The sequence below is a fragment of the Emys orbicularis genome, chromosome 20, assembly GCF_028017835.1.
Source record: "Emys orbicularis isolate rEmyOrb1 chromosome 20, rEmyOrb1.hap1, whole genome shotgun sequence".
Taxonomy (NCBI): Eukaryota; Metazoa; Chordata; order Testudines; family Emydidae; genus Emys; species Emys orbicularis.
The window spans coordinates 10499414-10522187 of NC_088702.1; the positions used below are offsets into that span (position 1 = coordinate 10499414).

The 22774-nt window shown below is 59.2% G+C and overlaps 1 protein-coding gene across 1 annotated transcript; it reads right to left on the bottom strand.

The window, feature by feature from the left end:
* Positions 1 to 1884: 1884 nt before the first annotated feature.
* On the bottom strand, positions 1885 to 22774 carry NDUFS2 (NADH:ubiquinone oxidoreductase core subunit S2). Its single transcript, XM_065420071.1, has 14 exons — positions 22654 to 22774; positions 18663 to 18766; positions 14878 to 15068; positions 11328 to 11448; positions 10068 to 10180; positions 9100 to 9174; positions 8135 to 8212; positions 7218 to 7303; positions 6489 to 6608; positions 5759 to 5888; positions 4286 to 4381; positions 3406 to 3489; positions 2649 to 2706; positions 1885 to 2094 (listed from the first exon to the last, which is right to left on the bottom strand). Exons 1-14 carry the CDS (start codon positions 22737 to 22739, stop codon positions 2057 to 2059), a joined length of 1380 nt encoding a protein of 459 aa, XP_065276143.1. The 5' UTR covers positions 22740 to 22774; the 3' UTR covers positions 1885 to 2056.

The window sequence follows — 22774 nt, forward strand, 5'->3', positions numbered from 1 at the left end:
GATCCGTGGAACAGACGCTGCAAAGGCTGGCACATGAGCGAGTGCATTCCCAGCCTCCCGTGGGAGCACATCAGCCCTGGGCGCTCTGTGCCACTGGCTGGCTCCCCAGGTGCAGCTCCCGGGGTTGGGTTTCCATAGAGTTCAAAGCCAGCAGGGACCATTCTGGTCCTCTGCTCTGAGCTCCTGTTAACACAGGCCTGAGAACGGCCCCCAGCCATTGGTGCTTGGCCTAGAGCAGATCTCACAGAGACCCCCAGCCTGGATTTAAAGACTCCAGCGGAGGGAGGATGCACCATGTCTCCCGAGGCCACTCGTTAGTTACCTTCACTGATGAAAAGCTGCACCTTATTTCTAATCTGCATTTGCCTGTGAAACCCCCAAGGCACCTACCTTGGGCAAGAAGAAATACCTGACTGTCAGGCCCTTAGAGACTGATCAGGTCACCTCATAAGTGCTGATCGTACCCCAGGAAAGTCAAGTGTCCCCCGCTCCCTCAGGCAGGTTTCCCAGCCCCTAAATCATTCCTGCAGCTCTTTTCTGAGACCCTTTCTAAGCTGGCACCGGCCTGTTGGCAGGGTGGGGTTCGGCCCTGGACACAGGATGCAGCGAGTAGCGACTACTGCCGCCTCCAGAGGAGATACCACCTCCCTACTCCCGTCTCTACCCACGAGGAGTGCAGCAGCTCTCGCAGCACCCTGGCAGCTCATCTTCAGCTGGTTCCCCACATCCTTTCCAGCGTCCCCCATTCCAACCCAGCTTCCCTTTGCCTCTGTGTGACCCACGCTGTGTTCCTAGCTGCATAGCCTTGGACACGTATCGTTCCAACCCCTGACCAAGGGATCCAGCTGGTGCCGCGTACCGCACCTGGCACGGGTTACTGCTCCACCACTGCGGGGCAGCTGCCCATTGTACCCGCACTGACTTGATGTTTTATTTTCCTACAGCCCATTGCTCGAGATGCCGAATGGCATCGGGCTGAGAACAGAGCCCTGCTAGATCCAAGCCCTGGCGTGATGCAGCCTCATCTGCAAGTGAGATCTCAGTGACCAGCCCCTGGCTACAGTGACCGTGCAGCGGTCATGTTTGAACCAGGATGCCAGGGGGGACTAACTCAAAGTCCGTTACGACAGCTGAGACCTTCACCCACCTCCTCCTCCTCTCAGACAAGGGCTTTGATGTCAGAGCGCAGCAGCGCTGGGGCGGGACTGATGGTGAGGAGCCGGGCTCTGCACCAGCTGGAAGCAAGGGCTGCTTGGGCCACCACGAATGTGCCAGATGTTACAGGCGGGGATGGACTGGAGGGGCGGGCGGGAATGAGCGTTTCTTCAGGACCCACCAACGCCCCTTGCTCCAGCTGGGGCTGCAGGGCAGCTTGCCTCAGTCAGGAGGGGAGGGCCCTGGGGAAGGGGACACGGGGCCAGAGGCAGCGCTGGGGGATTCAGAATGGGGGGCGGGGGGGAGAACGTCCCCAGAAGAGCCAGGACCCACACTGCAGTCTCAGCCTGCAGGGGCAACAGCTGCTCCCCCTCCACAGTAACAGGAAGCTGCTGGGGGAAGAGCCCGCTTCACCCAGCCCAGAGCCAAGTGCTTTATGACAGGGATCCCCCCCCCCCCTCCCCGGCGTTCAGATAGTGGGGGTGGGAAGCGCAGGAACTGAGAGATTTAAGAGGAAACTTGAGGGCTAGAGCAGGGGGTGAGGAGGGATGCCGGGGGACAGCCCCACTGGAGCTGTGACACGGGTGAAAGGAGGCTGCCCCCCACCCTCACGCCGAGGCAGCCAACCTCCCCACCCCCCGCTGCGCCAGCCAGCCGCCTGCAGCTCCAGCCGTGGGGGAAGGAAGCGATTCCTCATTCACAGTTTCAGTTTAAGAACCAAACCGCAGCAGGCTGCAAAGGGAGCTTTATTCACGCAGCCCATGCACAGAGAGCAGCGAGAGCGCGCGCGCGCCCACACACACACACACACACACACCCCACGACGTCCCGCTCAGACAGGCGCCGTGCACAGGGGTCGATGCACCGGGGCTCGCAGACAGCCACCCGCAGGCCCAGCAGCTCATCTGTCCACCTCCCCGAAGACGATGTCCTGCGTGCCTGCCGAGGAGAGAGGCCGTTAGACGGGGCAGGGCAGAGACGACTCCTGGCGCCCAGCGAGGCAAAGCCAGCCCTTCTGGCCCCAGGCGCAAGGCCCCTTCCCCCTCCCCCCACGCCAAGCCCCTTCTTGGGGGGTCAGGCAGGATGGGCATGGGAGCAGCACCAGGGAATCGCTGGGGGTTTAGGGCCCGTCACGCGGTACCGCCAGCCTTGCTTTGGCCAGAGGAGCTCTCGCGGGCCCCCCTGCCAGCAGCCAAACTCCCTCAAGCCCCCTGCAGGGGAGCTGGGGCACCCAGCACACCAGCAGGCCCTGCCCCACAGGCTCAAGAAGAGCCACAGGGCACGATGCTTGGAGTCAGCGGGGCTGTGCCAGGCCCAGGGCACCCTAGATCTGGCTCCCTGCTTGGCCCTGGCATCTCAGGAAGGCTCCCCCCAACCAGCTGGCACCCACACGCCTGCCCAGCAATGCCAGCCACTCTGGATCACCAGCCCCCTCTCCTTCCTGCTGTTCGCTGCCTTCACCACAACCTCCCCTCCCCCCGTGCCCAACATACCGATGATGGCCACCACGTCTGCCAGCATGTGGCCCCTCGACATCTTATCCAGGCCAGCCTGGGGGGAGAGAGACAGCGAGTGAGGAGCCAGGCCCAGGCCAGCTGGCTCCATGACCCCAGAGCCCCCCGGCCAGCACAGAGCTGCACATGTGCTGCCAGCTGGACCCCCTCCCTGCTCAAATGGCTGCTTTCTGTTCTGATTTCCCGAAGGGCCCCGCAAAGCAGCCAGGTCAAGGGCTCTAGGGACAGGCCAGCCCGGCTCCGCATGGCCGGCGAGAGCAGGAGCCTGGACTCCCCGGGGACTGCAGCCAGCTCCGGAACAGCCCTTCCCCCAGGGAAGAGATGCCCGTGTGCCAGCACATGGGATGCAGCAGCCTGGCCAGGCCCTGGAATTACCCTGCAGGGAACAATCCTGGGCTGGGGGGGTGCCGCCCCCTGGCAGACCTGCAACCGCCTAGGGGGCAACCGGGCAATGCCCTGGAAGTGCAGAGCTACAGCTGGCATGGGAGGGGCGGAGCTACGCAGCCCGAGCCTCGGTGGTCAGGACAATCACTGGCCAGGCTGCCATGGGCGAGACACCCCAACAGCGTCCCTAAGCGAGGCACCCCATCCCCTCCCCCACAGACTGTCCCCGTGGCGCCCCTAAGCGAGACACCCCATCGCCACCCCCCCAGACTCTCCCAGCAGCACCCCTAAAGTGAGAACCTCCCCCTTTCCAGACTGCCCCGGCAGCCCCCATCCTCAGGGAATCTCTTACCAGGTGAGCGAAGCCGGGCGCCTTAATCTTGCAGCGGTAGGGGCGGCTGCTGCCGTCGGAGACCAGGTACACACCGAACTCGCCCTACAGGACGGAGTAGGGAGTTGGCGATGCAAGCAGAGACTCTGCAGCCCTCACACAGCCAGACGGCAGCGCTGGGCACAGGTGCCCAAGGTGGGGTGGCATTTGGTGCTCCCCTCCCTGCAGACAGGCCTGCCCCTTCTCCCTGGGTCTTCTCCCATAGGGCCTCCCCCTGCACCTGCTGGGTCGGGTAAGGCAAGCCTGTCCCCGCTGCAGCATGAAAGGGGGGTCCACATGGGCACAAGGCAGCTGGCACAAAGGATTCTGGGACACAACCGAACCCAGCAGCTCATCACATGACTGAGCAGAACCAGGGACCCATGCGGGGCAAAGGGGCAGGAGGGGAGCAGCTTGGGTTGGGCCTGTCAATGAGCGCCCGGCACAGCCCCCAGGACCCCATCTGCAGCCTACACCCAGAGCTGCCCCAGACACATCCCTGGGAATCTGGCCCAGTGGTGCCCCCCAGGGCAGCTGGGGCCGATGGAACATCACCAGCGCAATCACCAGCCAGTGGCAACTGTCCTCTAGTACCAGCCCGTTCCCACGGGCAGTGCCAGCAGCCACCAGCCAGGCTCCAGCTGACTGGCACGGGCAGCAGCTCTAACGCACCCCCAGGAGCTCAGCCATCTCCCATGGTTTGTAGTGGCACCGGAACATGCCCCCGCCCCCACAGGGCATCGGCCCATAGCCAGGGCTACACCAGGGCACAGCCGGGGGGACCGTGACTCCGCTGCCCCCTGTGAGGGAGGAGAGCGCCCAGGGTATAGGCAAAGGGTTGTACACCCCGCCAACCGGGTACCTTTGGGGCTTCGATGGCCGTGTACGTGGCTCCGGGAGGCACCTGGTAGCCCTCTGTGTATAGCTTGAAGTGATGGATCAGCGACTCCATAGAGGTCTGCGCAGAAGGGAATTCAGAGCGTCAGACAGGCGGCCTGGACCGTCCCAGCCCTTGGCTACAGCAATATACGGAGCGAACATTTCCACGGGTCCTTGCCCCACCGCAGTCACACGGCCCCCAGCAGGAAGGACAGGCGCTCTGGGGCGCCGCAGCAGCACCGGCCAGACCCAGGACTGGAGCCAGGGCTCCGCCACTGACTCACAGCGCAACACTGGCCCAGTCACTTGGCTTCTCTGCAACTTGCTTCCCCTCCTCCAGATTCCCCAGCCCTGCCGCCGTGCATATCGCTACTCACTACCCAGCAACTCTGGGCAGGAAGTAACCAGGAATGCAGTTCCCAGCCCTGGGTGCGGGGCCAGCACCCCTCCTCCTCCATCCCCAGGTGCCGGGTCTTTAGTGACGAGGGGTCAGGGCCCCCGTCTTGGGTCCCATCCAGGCAAAGACATTTCTTCCCCTGTGGGCGACAGCTCCCCTGACCTGCCCCCGTCCCTGGCTGTGTTACCAGGGGCCCCCAATCGAAGGCAGTTTCCATCTGGATTGTGCGTATTGCAGTAGGACGAGAGCAGCCCCATGGCTGCACAGAGCGAGAGGCCCCAGGCTGAACTCACACGCCAGACGCAGGGTGGGAAAAGGAAGGGCTGTTCTCCCCCTGTTGCAGATAGGGAAACTGAGGCACTCAGAGGGCTAGCGACACCCAGGGTCACCCAGGTCGAGTGCTGGTCACAAGCCCATCTTCCGTCTCATCATCCTCAGCGACTCATATTGTGGCAGCACCTGAGAGCCGAGCCCGGCCCGGCCCCTGATGTGCCAGGTGCTGTACAACCTGGAACCTGCTAGCCAAACAGCACTTTCATTTGCCTGCTCTCCGAGCACCCGCAGGGCTCGGCACTCCTTAGCAAAGCGGGGTCACACTACAGGAACAAGGGGAAACAGGAATCGCCCATGGCCAGCAGCCGCACGTGGCTTGCGGCCGTCTTCGCCCACCCAGCTTGGCAGGGATGCCAGAGACCCAGGAAGCTGTCACCCTTACGGGGCTGCTGGCCCACTCCCCTTCCAAAGGAACCCCCCCTCAGAGAACGGCGCGAGAGAGCAGCACCAGTGTTCTCCAGCTGGGCTGCAGCCCTGTGCCCCCTCCCATGAGGCCAGCACCGTGCCCACGGAGGGAAGCGTCACAGTTGAGCCTAGATGTCAGGCATCTGGACTCCTCAGGGCATCCACCCTCCCCCGAAGGCAGGAACCCCGCCCCGCAGTCCTCGGCTCTGACACGAGCCCCGCCTCCCCCGAGGCTGGGACAGGCCGCAGCGCACGTTAGAAATGCTTGTTCCCTCCCCGAGAGTCGAGGCCCCAGGAGCGGGAGGCCCCGCGTTCCTTTACCTTCATCTCAGATCTCTTGGGAGGAGAGACTTTGGCATCATCCACTTTGATCTCCCCCTCGGGCATCTTGTTGAGACTCTGCAGGATGATGCGGAGTGACTGGCGCATTTCCTCCACCCGGCACAGGTACCTGCCACAGGAGGGGGGGAGCAGGCTTAGCCCAGGCAATTCCAGCCCACCGGGGGCCAGGCAGGACCGATTGGAACCCTGGGCACCGCACGGAGGAGGCTGCTTGGCTCGAGCCACGCCCAGGCTGGCAGGCGACGCCCAGCTCTGCTGGACTGTCTGTGGAAAGGATGCTCAGGGCCCCGTCGGCCCACGAAGGGAGCTGCTGTCACATGGCTCAGGCCACAGAGAGGCTGCACAATGGACAGACGCCTCGGGGGGAAAAGGAGTGAGTCTGAGAATGGTCCCTGTGCTGCAAGGGCAGCCTCCAGGCGTGTCCCTGAGCAATGAGCACCTCCCACGGGACACGGCCCTCCCTGGGGTTAGCCCCCCCGGAGAACTCAGCACGGGACACAGCCCTACCCGTGGTCAGCCCCTCATCCCCAGAGAACTCACCACAGCACAGCCCTCCCTGGGGTCAGTCTCCCCTCCCTGGAGAACTCACCATGGGACACGGCCCTCCCTGGGGTCAACTCCCCCCTTTCCCCCAGAGAACTCAGCATGGGACACGGCCCTCCCCGGAGCACCGCCCTCTTCCCCCACCCCACCCCAACGTGGAAGGCACCTGTCATAGCAGTCGCCCCGCGATCCAATTGGAACGTCAAACTCCACCTGGTCGTACACGTCATAGGGCTGGGTTTTGCGGAGATCCCACTGGATTCCAGAGCCACGGAGCATCACCCCACTGGGAAGGGAAGAGAGGGAAGGGTTAGCTGAGCAGTGGGGCCCAGGCTGTGGCTCCACCCCACCCAGGATCCTGGCCTGGCAGTGGCCAGCCCTAGACACGGCTGAGGAAAGCGTAACCCTTCCAGGGGCCATTCCCAAATCCGCTGCCAGGGGAAGTTTCTCCCTTAGCCTGGGCACTTGGCATCAGTCTACCTGGCAAGAGCTTCTGATGCTGATTAAACCGCACCTCCCCCCCCCCCCAGGCCGCTATTAGCCCATCACTGCTGGGGAAACCGAGGAACAGCGAGGGGGCAGGGGCAGAGTCAGGTACAGATCTCGGGACTCTGCTCTCCTGGCTCTAGCCACTAGATGGCGCTGCCGAAGGGAAAACCATAAGCAAGGTATACTGCGACAGTAGTGTGGCTTCCTTCCCAGACCAGGGACATTTCCTCACGCGCCCACGCCAGGGACTCTCACTGCTTTCGACACCATCAACCTTCCACTGACACCCCAGCGAGGCCGGCCCGTAGGGGAGGGGACAGAGCGCGTACAGACCTCATCGTCCCGGGATGCTCCCACCCCCATTCCAGCCTGAGTTACAACACGTTACCCTGGGAAAGGATCATACCTAAAACCGTAATTGAGAGCCTCCTCTGCGGTTACGACTCCAATGTCAACCGTGCGATTCTTCCAGATCCGATTGTTAGTGAGCATCTGCCAGGGGACAGGGAGTGAACACCGGGAAACGCCACCCAGCACTTATTCCAAACACTCGGCCCTGGCTGCTCGCGGGCACACGTACGATACAGCACCCGGGCACCCCAAGCACCGGAGGCATTTCACCCCACGTATATACCCTCCCCATCACCGGAATGCAGCTAGCTCTGGAGTGGAACACAGCAGATGTTAACAGACCATGAGCACTTCACACTCTGCACCTCCCTCGATTTCCCCTGCAGCTGGAGACGGGATTCTGCTTTTCCTGCTCTTGATGGTGATGTAATGACTGGGGTTTGACCTTGCCTAGGACACCAGAATCAACACCTTGACTAAGGAAGAGTGCCATGGGATGGTCAAGCGGAGCAGCCCAGCCGCCGGGCATAGCGCCTCCACACACAGCGGGGCCTGCTAAGAATTTAGCTCTGCCGTCAGCCTCCCTGCCCCCAGGCACACACAGATTTGCTCTCCCTTGTAAAAGCGCACCCCACCCCGTGCTCCCTTCGCGGCTGTATTAGCTGCTCCCTAGAAGGAAAACTTATCTGGATCGTCTGAGCAGCCACTGGGGGCTGGATCAGTCGACACAGACCTGGCAGAGGCTGCAGGGGCCGATACCACGTTGGCCTAACCCAGGGTGGGAGAAGGGATGGAATGCACAAAACCCTTCTCAAACCCTGAGACATGCGGACTCATGGGGCTGGAGGGGACACAGGATTCCTACGTTCCCAGGTCCCAAGCAGGGGTCCCCTCCCTGTGGAACAGCAGGGGCTGACTGCAGAGAACAATTCCATCCCCAGTTCACACGGCGACTCATCCTGGGAGCCGCACCTCTTCCAACTCGTCGATCCGGATGGAGAAGTTCTTGGTGAACTCGTAAATATCGTCCATCAGCCCCAGGGGCAGGTCCTGTGGGGGGGAGGGGAGAGGGGGTTAACACAGGCAGAATCAGAGCTCTTCCTGCAACACACATGTGTGCATGTGGGGCAGGGCTGGGGGGAAGACGACACACACACGCTTGGAGAACTCGGGGGGATCACTCAGCACCCAAGGAGCAGGAGGCCCCAGGGTTGCTGCCAAGTCTGAGAAGTGCTGACAAGGCCCCAGCCATTCCCCACCTTCCCCTGCTGCCTGGCTCGGAGTATCAAGGGACAGAAGAGCCCAGGGTGAGATCCTACCTTGACCTGACCAGCTGCAGGCCCTATGACACCAGTTTGTGGGGAAGGTTAGCCTCCGGCTCAGGGCCACGGGCGTGAAACACTCAGCTGCCAGAGTCACATTGTGCCATCTTGTCTGAGCGCTGAGCATCTCCAGCCGGCCGCTTTACAGGCCCTCCATAGTGGGGAAAGGGGATCCTCCCTTGGGGGCCTCTCTCTCGGGGGGCAAAGGGGGGGCAGCCCCTCCCCGAATGGGGCTCCTGGCAGTGGCAGGGCTGGCAAGAAGCCCTCCCGAGAGGCCAGCATTGCTCTCAGCAGACCGGACTGGACCGGGACAAGGAAGTGCCACTACTGAAGAAAGGGGGAGGGGCTTGGGTGCCCGTGCCCAATCCGGCACAAGCTCCTTCTGAGGCTCCACCCACCCCAGCTCCCCCTGAGCAGCTGCAGACAGGAGGCTGGGAGCCGGATCCCTTTGTGAGCTGCAGAGGGCGCTGTGGTCCACAGACAAGGGTCTGCGGCCATACCTAGACCTCACGCTGTAGCAGCCAATCAGGCCTCCCACACGAGGGAGGCGGACGCAACTCGGTATGGACCGGGGCAGCGCAGCGCTAGAGGAGAGCTGCATGCTGCTGGCTGTACCTGGTGCACCCCACCTGGCCGGACGTAGGCCGCATGCATCCGGGCCCCAGAGACCCGCTCGTAGAATTCAAACATCTGCAGGGGACAGAAAGAGCACTGCTCACCCACATGCCCAGCACCCGCGGGGCACAGAGCACGAGCAAACCAGGTTGGCTGGCCAGCCTTAAAGTGCCCCCCCAGCCCTGGGGTGATCCCAGCTCTGCAGGATCCACCCCACGGAGCACCCCAGAGAAGCTGTTCCCGGGAGCATGGGGAGCAGCCAACGGCTCTCGCTGCCAATGCCCTGGCATGGGCCGGTCACACCCCGGAAGGACCCCATTCCAGGGCCTGTTTGGTGAACTAGGAAGCACCAGAGTGTTCCACAGGAGGAGGAAATGAGTCAGTCTATCCAAGGCTGCCTGCTGAGCCCCAGCCAGCGCCAAGCAGGGCCAGGGAGCCAGGCAGAAGAGCAGCCCGGGGAAGCACTGTAGCGGAGGAAGACAAAGCAGGATACATGGGGCCTGTGTCATTTACCCCTGGCCTTTGGCACAGAGCTGCTTAGCCCTGGCCTGGCTGCAGAATCCTCAGCAATGGCTGAGCTAGCAGCTGATTCATGGGCAACGCCATCAGACTCAGGCTGCTGTCAGCACACGCCCCTTGGGCCAAGGGGGAATTCCTCCCTGGGCCAATCACCCCGCTCCAGATCTGGGGCCTGTGGCTCTGCCTGAGACTGAGCTCCAGGGGTCCCTGGTGACACCGGGTGTTACCTTCCCCGGCTGGGCCAGGAAAATCTCCACCGACCTTAGACAGCACTGGCCTGTTAGCTGCATTTTGGGGCTAGGCACTGGCTGGGGAGGCACGTGCCGTGGCCCATTCAAAGAGACAGGACGCTGGAGCAGAGGGGCCATCAACTTGTTGGCTTCTGGCTGCCCTGCCCTTCTCCCGCGATGGAGCTGCTGGCTCCGGTTCGAGCCAGCTGTGGGGTTTACCTTCTCTCTCTCCTCGAACATCCAGAAGAAGGGGGTCATGGCCCCGATGTCCAGAGCGTGGGTGGTGAGAGCCATGATGTGATTCAGAAGCCGCGTGATCTCCCCAAAGAGAACTGGGGGGGGGGGGGGAGAGGAGAGAGAGCCCCAGTCAGAGAGAGACGGGCAGGCACAGCAACGTACGCCTGACAGACACACGGGGAAGGAGCAGGCGGGCGGGCAGAGCAGCATGCGTCCAACACCACACCAGGGAGGGGCAGATGGGCAGAGCAGCGTGCGCCTGACACACACACGGGGAAGGGGCGGGTAACACGCATCCGACACACCCGTGCACACGGGGAAGGGGCAGGCGGGCATCCGACACACCCGTGCGCACGGGGAAGGGGCAGGCGGGCATCCGACACACCCGTGCGCACGGGGAAGGGGCAGGCGGGCAGCGCGCATCCGACACACCCGTGCGCACGGGGAAGGGGCAGGCGGGCAGCGCGAATCCGACACACCCGTGCACATGGGGAAGGGGCAGGCGGGCAGCGCGCATCCGACACACCCGTGCACATGGGGAAGGAGAAGTGCCAGCCGTGGGCTCAGCCCTTCGCAGGCCCAGGGCAGGTCTGTCTTTAGGAAGGACGTAGCAGCAGGAGGCAGGTGCCCAGCCCATTGCAGCAAGAAGCCTTCCCCACCCTTCCCCTCCCCCTCTCTCTCTCTCTCCAGTGCCCTCTTCTGGCCTAATTCAGAACAGCACCAATGGGCCCTGAGGGGTTGGGCACTGGGTGATGTGGGAGCAGGGGCGGGGTATGAAGGGAGGAGATTCGCCCAAGCTCAGAGGGGTGCCCAGAGGCTTCTCCTCCCTCAACCCCCGCACCCAACGCCCACCAGAGGGAGAGAGAATGCCGGGGAACCCCAGGGCAGTGTTGGGCGCGGGACCCCCAGTTGCTAAAATAGCCTCGAGCGTCTTGCTCCCTCAGTGCATTATGGGTGATGGGCTCTGGCCAGAAGCACCAGGGCATAAGCCAACTACTGACTGGCAGTTCCTATGCTCCTAGCGAGGGCCCAGTCGGCTACCTGGACAAACAAACGGGCATTGGCCTTGGAGACCCCCTGCCAGGGTGCCAACTAGAAAGCACAGGACAGGAACAGTAGGGAGGGGCATATGGAGGAGGACTGGGGAGGGGCTGACTGTCTTCGGGACCCGCCTCCACAGAGCCAAGGCAGCCAACGTGAGCTCGGGAAGGGGGCGCAGGTCAAGAGGAGGGGAACACTCACCTCGGATCCACTGAGCCCTCAGGGGCGGAGTGATGTTTAGCAGCTTCTCCACCGCCAGGGAGTAGGCCTGTTCATTGCACATCATGGACACGTAGTCGAGCCGATCGAAATATGGCAAAGCCTGCGACAGAGAACAGGCTGCAACCACCCGTCTGGCACTCGGCAGGACCACTGCCTGCAGACAGCCTGGCGCTGAGAGCACGCCAACCCTCGCGGGGCCAGTTACAAAGCAGGGATCCCTTCACCCATCCCTGAGCAGAGGAACCGCGCCCAGTGCCACTGTCCCAGAGCAGGGGAGGAGCCCAGCAGCCAGCTAGAATCGCAGGGGTGCTGGGGTCATTCCAGCCACCCCGAGATGAAATCGGACAAGGGCACTTGAGTCAGCACCCCGGCCTCGCAAAATACGCAGAGCGCCAGCAGCGGACAGGGCTCAATTTCACATCTCGTCGAAAGGCAGCCGGTGCCTCAGGCACTGCTTCAGCACTGAGAAGGGAGAGTGCCCCCTGTGGACTCGCCATCGCCAGGGCTAGCAGGGAGTCGCCCACCCAAGGCCCAACTCTGCTTAGCCACAAGACCTGGCACAATCAAAGTAACATACGTGCAGCCCTGCCACCCTGGGAGCCTGAGAGCAGCCCAACCTAAAGCCTACATCAGTGGTCCCCAAACTTTTCCTCTCACATCCCCCTTACGAGTAATAGAATGTATTCGCACCCCCCCATTCCCCCGGACCAGGAGCAGAGCTGGCAGCAACAGCAGGGCCCCGGATCCGGCCTGCAGAGCCAGGGCCACAGCCCAGCCAGGGCTGGAGCAGAGCTAGGGGAAGACTGCGGCTGGGTGGCACCCCCTCTCTGTCCCCTTGTGGGGGCTGGCGTGGGCCCCACAGCACACACACCCCTTGACGTTCCTCCACATCCCCCTAGGGGGGCGCGCCCCCAGTTTGAGAACCACTGGCCTAGACAGTTGGAAGTTTCTTAGGGCACATGTACCCCGTGTAATTCCTTTGCTGAGATGAGAACCAGAGTACGTGGTTTTGTACCGAGATCAGCGTGAGGGGTTGGAGAGCCCCGGTGCAGGTCTCCCTCAGCCTTAATCTCCAAGGCCAAAGCAGCACCGCAGTGAGAAACGCCTGCTCCTCGCCGAACATTTCACAGTCCAAAGGAAGTTACAGTCCAACAAATGACTACAACTCCCAGAAGGCTTTGCTCTCCACATTCTACAGCTTCCTCCTGTTCACCTACAAGTCAATAGCTACAGCTGTGGCAGACAGAGGAAAGTTCCTGCCCGCCACCAAACCCTCAACTGCCTGCAAGGCCCATGTGAACAGCCTTCCAAGGCTGGTGCCTGGGGGTCAGATCACAATGCTGTCTCTCTGCAGGGCATGCACGGTACTGCTCGCACACCTAGGCAGCAGCACTCGGATTGCTGTCACTCGGGCAGTCAGTCGGTGTCCCCGGCACTACACAGCTGGCGGCTGACCCTCTCCTCTGGACCAGGCGACCGCTGAAGATAAAGCGGGGGAAGCGGTGCTGCGGAAGCCACACAGATTCAGTGCTGCCGACGACAGTGACGGCGCCTGACCAGGGCTCTGTGGTGTAAAGCAGGAGGAGCTCCGCTGAAGTCAATGCACCAGTGAGATCTGAAACCATCCTTCCAGCCCCCAGCTGCTGGCCTAGCCCCTGGACAGAGCTGTACTGCACACGCTTTCTGTGCCTCTAGAACAGCAGCACAGAGGAAGGGAACTGTCAGATCATCTGCACCCCTCGTGTACAGACAGGGAAACTGAGGCACGGAGGTGTGTCGTGACCTGCCCAAGGAGTCTGTGACAGAACCAGGATCCTGACCCTCATATCCTTCCTCTAACCCTCAAACACCCCACCCCCTCTGAACAGCACTGAGTCAGCGCATGAGGACCTGAAAGTGAAACAGAACCGGCTGGCATGAGGGAAGCACCAGCCCCCAGCAAGCTGAGCAGGGAAGTGAAACTTGGCATGTCTCCCCATGGAGGTAGGAGCTCTGCCCCCGCCCAGAGCCCGGCACAAACACTGGCTAACGCTGATGAGCTGAACAGCGCCCCCAGAACGAGTCACCAGCCCAACGGGCCTTCACTATTCACTGTCCACCCCAAGCTGGCTGCCTCCCTGTTCCGACAGAGGGCAGCGCTGCTTCCCAGTCACTCAACGCTCACCCTGGTCCTGCTCCCGCTCTGTGGGCAAACTGGCAGCATGTGCCCGCCTGCCTCCCCCCGACTTACGGGGCACGAGTGGGGACTCGCTCACTGGGAATCGCCTGCCTCCGAAGGCCAGCCAGGCGCTTACGCTCTGCGCCGCTACAGCCAGCTTGGGCCACCAAGGGAGCGCGTCACTAAGCTGCCTCTGCCTTGGCTGCACGCCCCGAGCGCGTCCAGAGCGCTCTGGCACCCGCAGCTCTGCCTGGCTCCCGCCCCATGTTTACTGGGCTGGATTACTTCAAGTGCTACTTCCCCGGCGGCTAGAAAGGTTACATCTGATCCGGACAGTAAATCAAGGGAGCTCCGTTTACGAGGCCCTAATGCAAAGTCTGGCAGGACACTCCATCTTCCCAGCTTCCTCGGAGGCTGCTGACGTCTCTTGTTAAACAAGAGACACACACGTGCGCGTTTTCTGTCCTGCTTGTGTCAGCCCTTGTTCTTTCCTCCAAGGGGCAGGGCCTTGCCGTTCCCTACCGCCGCCCCGCCCATGGCGCCTGAGGGTCCCAAAGCATTTTACAAACAGGGATCAGAGCCCATGACCCTAGGTCAGACAGGGCAGTATTTCCCCTTACGGAGAGGGAAACGGACTTGCCCCACAGTGAGTGAACTGGGACTGGAACCCAGGAGTCCTCGCTGCTGCTCGCCTACCCAAGCCACTGGACAACACTCTCTCTCTTTAAAGAGAGACACTCTGCTCCCTGCTGCTTCCCCCTGCCCCTCCCCCCCCGAGACGCCCCCCAAATACCCCTGCCGCTGAAAGGGACAGGCTGCCCCAGGTTACTCTGCAGTATGGGCAAGGCAGACTGCCTCCAGGGGCCCCCACCCGCCTGCCAGGTGGGGCTAGGTTGGAATGCACTGGGCAGCCGGGACAGCATTGCTGACTGCAGGGCAGGGCTGTGGGGCAGAAGAGCAGGGAGCCCCAAAGCCCTGATTTGGCCCCGCCTCTCCCTGGGGCAGAGAGAACTTGACACTCATGTGCAAGAGGTTAAAGGCCTGAGACAACCCTCCCTTTGGGACATTAGTCGTTTCCAGAATCGCCATCCGGGCTGGCTCAGAGGATGGGGCAGGCAGGGAGCAAGCACCGGAAGCAGCTGAACCCCTGGGGTCCCGTCATGTAGCCACTTTGGGGAATCCCCAGGGACTGCAGTGGGAGCTGGGCTTGCAGGATCAGGCCCTCGGGGGGCAGCTGGCCTGGGTGCAAAAGCCCTTGGAGCACTGCGGGAGCGCACAACGGAGCTGCAGGCCGATGGAGCCCACCACACTGCTGCCCTGGGATTGGGGTGTCCAGGCAGGGACCCGGGGTCACAGTCCCCCCACGGTTACCTGGAGATAGGTCTTGTACTCGATGAGTTTCTCTGTGCCACGGTGCAGCAGGCCGATGTGGGGGTCGCATTTCTTCACAGTCTCTCCGCTCAGCTCCATGACCAGCCGCAGAACCCCGTGGGCGGCTGGGTGCTGGGGCCCGAAGTTCAGCGTGAGGTTGGAGACTTTCTTCTCAGCCGGGGGGTCCTTGTCTGCTCAGGCACGGGGAGAGCAAGAGAGGCCGTGAGATGGCAGGGTGCACCTCCGGACGGGGGAGAGCACTCCAGGGAGACTCACGGCCCTCCTGCCCCACTGCACTAGAAAGGCTGAGCAGGATGAGAGCTCGGGGATGGAAGGGAATTCAGGCCCCACGGTTCATGCCCCACAGCTGGGCAGCCCTATTCCACCCCTCCCAGCCAGTGCGATTCCCATCACCCCCCTGGCAAAACTGAGGAGCATCCCTGTCCAGCAGTTCAGCCTTGCAGAGCACTGGGCTTGTCTATGGGAGCGGCCGCCCCACGCCTGTCGCTCTAAGGCCTCCCTGCTCGTCTCACATTACGCAGGGGGTTCGTTTGCTCTCTGGGCAACCCGAGTGAGTGCGCCCCACCGTTTGCTGTGCCCAGCGCGAGCTAAAGAGCAGCGAGCCCCCACGCGAGTCCAGAGGCCGGGAGCGCCCGGCTGTGGTGAAGAGGGAGAGCGGGAGCGAAGGGCACAAGCTGGCTCCCGGCACAGAAGCTCAGCGCTTGCCTTGGAGAGGCCACCCAAGAGGAAGCCTCGTCTGGGCCAAATTGTCCCAAACTTGGCCTCTGCCCAGCAGGGGAGCGGGGGGAAAATCTTGCAGGCGTCTCATGAAAAAACTGACCACATTTCCCTCTCTGCACGCCTCCTGGGGCTGCTGAAGTGGGGGAATTCCCAACGTGAGCCGCCGTAGCCCGGGCAGAGCTCTGCTCTGCCATGTCAGAAATGCCTGAAAGCATCACCCTGAGCAAGGCTGCACTTCCAAATCCACCCCCCGGGCCTGCAGGCTGCCCCCTAGCTCCTGCCGAGCTCCAAGTAGCCTGCCTTTGGGGGCTTTCCCCTTCCAGCTTGAGTCATTGCTCCTTTGCAGATACACCTCTACCTCGATATAACGCTGTCCTCGGGAGCCAAAAAATCCCACCGCATTATAGGTGAAACCGCCTTATATAAAACTTGCTTTAATCCACCGGAGTGCGCAGCCCCGCCCCCCCGGAGCACTGCTTTACCATGTTATATCCGAATTCATGTTATATCGGGTCGCGTTATATCAGGGTAAAGGTGTAGTTCAAGAAGAGTCTCTTTAGCTCAGGTTTCTCTTGGACACTCGCGACCCGCAGGCACCGCCCCTCGGGGACGATAAACTCCAAGGACAATCGCAACAGCCAAAGTAACGGAGCTCAGCGAGGTGCAGTTGGAGTCGCTGTAGCATTCGCACATCGTGGAATTTCACCAGCTCGCCGGCAGAGCCGGCAGCCCCACAGTGACTCAGCAAAGGGAAGCTCATGTACATGGTTCCCACAACGGCAGGCCTAGCGCTGCTCACCTGGACACACAGCGCTAAACCACAGTAACTCCCCCCCCCCGCCGCCCCCCAAACACGCGTGAAGAGCAGCAGACTGCTAGGGACAACTCCACAGCCACGCAGCCCATCCGTCACCATCCCCGAATACACCCCCCCACAACAAGCATTCCCCCCAACAGTGTCACACACAGAATGTGCATTCGCCTCTTTCTTCCTTCAGCTGCCAAGATCAGAGCCTTCACTTATGAAGCATGAGTATCAGAGCATGCCCCATAATGCATTCTGCATGGGGGGAGAAATCCCTTCCTGACCACTGCAGCAGTCAGCTCACACCATGACACACTAGTCAGCCGTCCTTAACTCAAATATTATAGGTCAGACGTTAGCCTGCCTATGATTGATTGTTTTCCAATCCATCGGCAGCACATGTCTCAGTGACCGGAAAGACAGCGAATGCGTTCACAGGTCTGCCGGCTACCGGGACACTTGGCTTAAAGGGACAAGCCAGCTAAAAATCCCAGTCAGCATTTCACATGAAATGCCTTTTCCTTGTAACTAGCAGCAGCATGAATTACAGCAAGGGGAAAGCTTCTATCCTGACTTCTTCCCACTGAGGCTCTCCCCCCGACTTCCTGCGTTCGGGGTCTCGTTTTCTAATCTCGCACACAATGCACTAGGGTTTAGATTTGCAGTTGAGGGATGTTTCATGGACTTTAAGACCAGAAACGACTATTCTGAACATCTAGCCCGACCTGCATAGCACAAGCCAGAGAATTTCATTCCACGATTCCTGTGTCCAGCCCATATCTCGGGGTGGAGCTACAAATCTTTTAAAGACAACACCTTAAAGACTTCTCCTGACAGCGAATCCACCAAACCCCTCAGTACATTGTTCCAGTGGCTACCTGCCCTCACCAATAAAGATTTGTGCCTTATTTGTAGTCTGAATTAGTCTAGCTTCAGCTTCCAGCCACTGGATCAAGTTATGCCTTTTTCTGGCAAATTAAAGAGCCATCTTCTATCAGAAACCTCTTCCCCGGGTAGGTGCCTGTAACTGAACAAGTCACCTCTTAACCTTCATTGGATAAACTAACTAGACTGAGCTTTTTTTAGTCTCTCAGGCAGGTTTCCCAGACAGTGAATCATTCATTGGGATGATTTAGTTGGGGATTGGTCCTGCTTTGAGCAGGGGGTTGGACTAGGTGACCTCCTGAGGTCCCTTCCAACCCTGATATTCTAGGATTCCTGTGGCTCTTTTCTGAAACCTTTACAATTTGTCAACAGTCTGTTTGAAGCACGGGCACCAGAATTACACACAGTATCCAGTAATGGCTATTCCCCTGCCTATACAGCTAGAGGATCACATAAGCCCTCTTAGCTACCCTATCACACAACTCCTATCCAATTGGTTAGCTACCAGGACATGCACACACCCAACTAGCCCAGCCCAACTAGAGCGGAGCACAATTTTTTTAACCACTTTTTTTGGGGGGGGGGGGATGCAGATTCGGATCAACTGAAACGTTTTGTGAATTTGTGACTCAAACCAATTCCCCCCCCCCCAGCATGGCCAGCAAACCCAAACATCAGTTATTCCTACATCCTATTCAGTCACTGCACTCCAGGATACTGCCTCCCATCCTGTCAGCGTGACCTGCAGTCTTTGCTTGTGTTTGGCTGTGTTAAAACGTAGGTTCAAATCAGCCCATCTTACAAGGCAATCCCTAGCACTCTGTATAACTGACCTGTCCCCATCATCGCTTCATGCACAGAGCAGTTGTGTTTGGGTTTCAGATGCAGCAAAGAGACGTCTCAAACCCAAAATCCTGTTTCCACTTACATTAAAATAAAAGCCATGGAATCATTTCTATAAAAAGGGAGACGCTGGTTACAAAAAAAAAAAAAAAAAAAAATCTTAAAAAAAAACCAAACCCAGACTTATTTCTTTACCCAGATCACCTTAAACTAAGGAAGCTCCCTCCATGCTGACCACATTTGTTTTCCCGCGATCTCAGCTGGGACAATGTAAGGCCCCGATTCAGCAATACGCTCCGTGAAAACACAGGGGTCCATCTACACAGAGCTCACTACAGGATCAGGCCCAAGAGGGCTCCTCAGCTGCAATCCAGCGATGTTCACAGAGGTGGGGACTGCACACCCCAGCGGCGGGTTTGGCTCCAAACTTAAAACATGACAACCACCAACACAAGAGCATCCGCATGGTGATGATGCATTTAATGGGGCAGGTGCCTTCGACAGAACTCACCGTTCCAGGGAGCCACCCACTTCTCATTCTCCTTGGTGGGGTACATGACCACACCTGCAAACGCCTTGGCCCACTCGACATCCGGCTGCCACTGCTTTGAGCCTCTGGACACAGAGATAAGGAAAGGGTGTCAAACCTGCCCGTCTCTAGTCTCAGACTCCGTGGGCTTTTAAAGGGGTTGTTGCCAGGCAGGTAGGGGAGGAAGGGAGAAGAAGGGGATCGAAAGCGAGACTCTTTTTTGGATGGGTGAGCTTCATCCTGGGGAAGGCAGCGGCTTGGCAGCCCAGGAGCCTATATCTCCGTAGTTTGGGGAGCAGCAGTACAGGCTGCCCACATATTGCTCCCCACTAACCGCCCTCAAGCCTGACCGCATGGGGCTTGTCTAAGGATGACGGGAGTTCAGTCTCCATGGCCAACTCAATCCTTGGTCTTGCTTCTCTGCCAACAGGTCAGTTAGCATCCACGGGGGGGGTGACTTTTGTGCCATGCATAGTCACGCAGTGGGAGCAAGACCTCCTCTCCACTAATTTCATAAACCATCAAAATCCAGACTTGCACTGGCAGGATTCGAACCGGTAACCATGCAGAGAAAGGCTTCATGGCTCGTTCCCAAGTGCCTGAGCTAGCTAGTCTCCTAGATCAAGCATCATCAGCAAGGAAGTACACCTGCCCCACAAGCTAGGGAGCTTGTATGACAGCCACCCAGTAGCCACCCAGTGACAAGAACCAGTCAGGAGCATGGCAGTTTGGTTTCTGCAGTTTCTGGGTCCTGTTTGCAGCAGCTGGAGTAACAAGGTGAACAGCCCCACAGCATGCACAGAGATCTATGGTAAGAGCCAAGTACAGTGTCCTTACTAGGGGGCTGGAGAATGGGTCCCCATGTGGGGAGCTGGCAATGCCCAGGGGGAGGGGAGGAGACAGGGAGAGGAGGGCAATGCCCAGGAGGCAGGGGAAGGGTCCCTGAGGAACAGTAAGATCCCAAGAGAACAGGAGGCAGGGGAGACATTACATTAGCTTTTTCCACATCCGGCAACTAGCAGAAGTTACTAGATCGCAGGCCCTGGTTCTCATGGGAGACTTTAATCACCCTGATATCTGCTGGGAGAGCAATACAGCAGTGCACAGACAATCCAGGAAGTTTTTGGAAAGTGTAGGGGACAATTTCCTGGTGCAAGTGCTGAAGGAACCAACTAGGGGCCGAACTCTTCTTGACCTGCTGCTCACAAACCGGGAAGAATTAGTAAGGGAAGCAGAAGTGGATGGGAACCTGGGAGGCAGTGACCATGAGATGGTCGAGTTCAGGATCCTGACACAAGGAAGAAAGGAGAGCAGCAGAATACGGACCCTGGACTTCAGAAAAGCAGACTTTGACTCCCTCAGGGAACTGATGGGCAGGAGCCCCTGGGAGAATAACATGAGGGGGAAAGGAGTCCAGGAAAGCTGGCTGTATTTTAAAGAATCCTTATTGAGATTGCAGGAAAAAAACATCCTGATGTGTAGAAAGAATAGTAAATATGGCAGGCAACCAGCTTGGCTTAACAGTGAAATCCTTGCTGATCTTAAACGCAAAAAAGAAGCTTACAAGAAGTGGAAGATTGGACAAATGACCAGGGAGGAGTATAAAAATATTGCTCAGGCATGCAGGAGTGAAATCAGGAAGGCCAAAATCACACTTGGAGTTGCAGCTAGCAAGAGATGTTAAGAGTAACAAGAAGGGTTTCTTCAGGTATGTTAGCAACAAGAAGAAAGTCACGGAAAGTGTGGACCCCTTACTGAATGAGGGAGGCAACCTAGTGACCGAGGATGTGGAAAAACCCAATGTACTCAATGCTTTTTTTGCCTCTGTCTTCACAAACAAGGTCAGCTCCCAGACTGCTGCCCTGGGCAGCACAGTATGCCCTCTGTGGAGAAAGAAGTGGTTCAGGACTATTTAGAAAAACTGGACGAGCACAAGTCCATGGGGCCAGATGCGCTGCATCCGAGGGTGCTAAAGGGGTTGGCGGATGTGATTGCAGAGCCATTAGCCATTATTTTTGAAAACTCATGGCGATCGGGGGAGGTCCCGGATGACTGGAAAAAGGCTAATGTAGTGCCCATCTTTAAAAAAGGGAAGAAGGAGGATCGGGGGAACTACAGGCCAGTCAGCCTCACCTCAGTCCCTGGAAAAATCATGGAGCAGGTCCTCAAGGAATCAATTCCGAAGCACTTAGAGGAGAGAAAAGTGATCAGGAACAGTCAGCATGGATTCACCAAGAGCAAGTCATGCCTGACTAACCTAATTGCCTTCTATGAGGAGATAACTGGGTCTGTGGATGAGGGGAAAGCAGTGGATGTGTTATTCCTTGACTTTAGCAAAGCTTTTGATACGGTCTCCCACAGTATTCTTGCCAGCAAGTTAAAGAAGTATGGGCTGGATGAATGGACTATAAGGTGGATAGAAAGCTGGCTAGATCATCGGGCTCAACGAGTAGTGATCAACGGTTCCATGTCTAGTTGGCAGCCAGTTTCAAGCGGAGTGCCCCAAGGGTCGGTCCTGAGGCCGGTTTTGTTCAATATCTTCATTAATGATCTGGAGGATGGCGTGGACTGCACTCTCAGCACGTTAGCAGATGACACTAAACTGGGAAAAGTGGTAGATACGCTGGAGGGTAGGGATAGGATACAGAGGGACCTAGACAAATTAGAGGATTGGGCCAAAAGAAACCTGATGAGGTTCAACAAGGACAAGTGCAGAGTCCTGCACTTAGGATGGAAGAATCCCATGCACTGCTACAGACTAGGGCCCGAATGGCTAGGAAGCAGTTCTGCAGAAAAGGACCTAGGGATTACAGTGGACGAGAAGCTGCATATGAGTCAACAGTGTGCCCTTGTTGCCAAGAAGGCTAACGGCATTTTGGGCTGTATAAGTAGGGGCACTGCCAGCAGATCGAGGGACGTGATCATTCCCCTCTATTCGACATTGGTGAGGCCTCATCTGGAGTACTGTGTCCAGTTTGGGGCCCCACACTACAAGAAGGATGTGGAAAAATTGGAAAGAGTCCAGCGGAGGGCAACAAAAATGATTAGGGGGCTGGAGCACATGAGTTATGAGGAGAGGCTGAGGGAATTGGGATTGTTTAGTCTGCAGAAGAGAAGAATGAGGGGGGATTTGATAGCTGCTTTCAACTACCTGAAAGGGGGTTCCAAAGAGGATGGATCTAGACTGTTCTCCGTGATACCTGATGACAGAACAGGGAGTAATGGTCTCAAGTTGCAGTGGGGGAGGTTTAGGTTGGATATTAGGACAAACGTTTTCACTAGGATGGTGGTGAAGCACTGGAATGGGTTCCCTAGGGAGGTGGTGGAATCTCCTTCCTTAGAGGTTTTTTAAGGTCAGGCTTAACAAAGCCCTGGCTGGGATGATTTAGTTGGGAATTGGTCCTGCTTTGAGCAGGGGGTTGGACTAGAGACCTCCTGAGGTCCCTTCCAACCCTGATATTCTATGATTCTATGAGAGGTGCCAAGGAGATAGGGGAGGGCAGCAGGAAATCCCAGGGAAGGTGGGGTCCCCACCAGGGGAGATGACAATGCCCAGAGTGTCCTGGGGGTGCAGGACATGGGAGAGGGGTCCCAAGGGAGGGGCAGGAGGCAGAGGAAGGGTCCCAGTGGGGAAGAAACAGGGGAGAAGTCCCCGAGGAATAGGTCATGGGGGCAGGCAAGAGGAGATCCCAGGGGAGAGGTCCGCAGAGGGGTGGGGGTGGCCGCAGGAGGCAAGGAAGGGGTCCCGAGGGAAGGCAGAGGGAGATCCCAGGGAAGGGGGAGTCCTGTGGGGGGGGGGTGGAAATGCCCAGAAGGGTCCAGGGTGGGGGAGAAGGCGGGGGCGGGTTCCCGGGGGAGAGGGGATAGGATCGGGGGGGGGGGGAGGGCAGAAGGGGAGCTCCCAAGGGAGAGGTGCCAGGGGCGGGGAGGGGGGGGAATCGAGGGTGCGGGCAGGCTCGGGGCTGGGTCTCACCTGCTCGGCGCTACCCCCAGCCGGAGCCCCGGGAGCCACGACCCTGAAGGTGCCCGCAGCCTCCGCAGAGCCCTAAGCGCCGCCATCTTCCCAGCGGCGCCGCGGCGAGCCGGGACGGAAG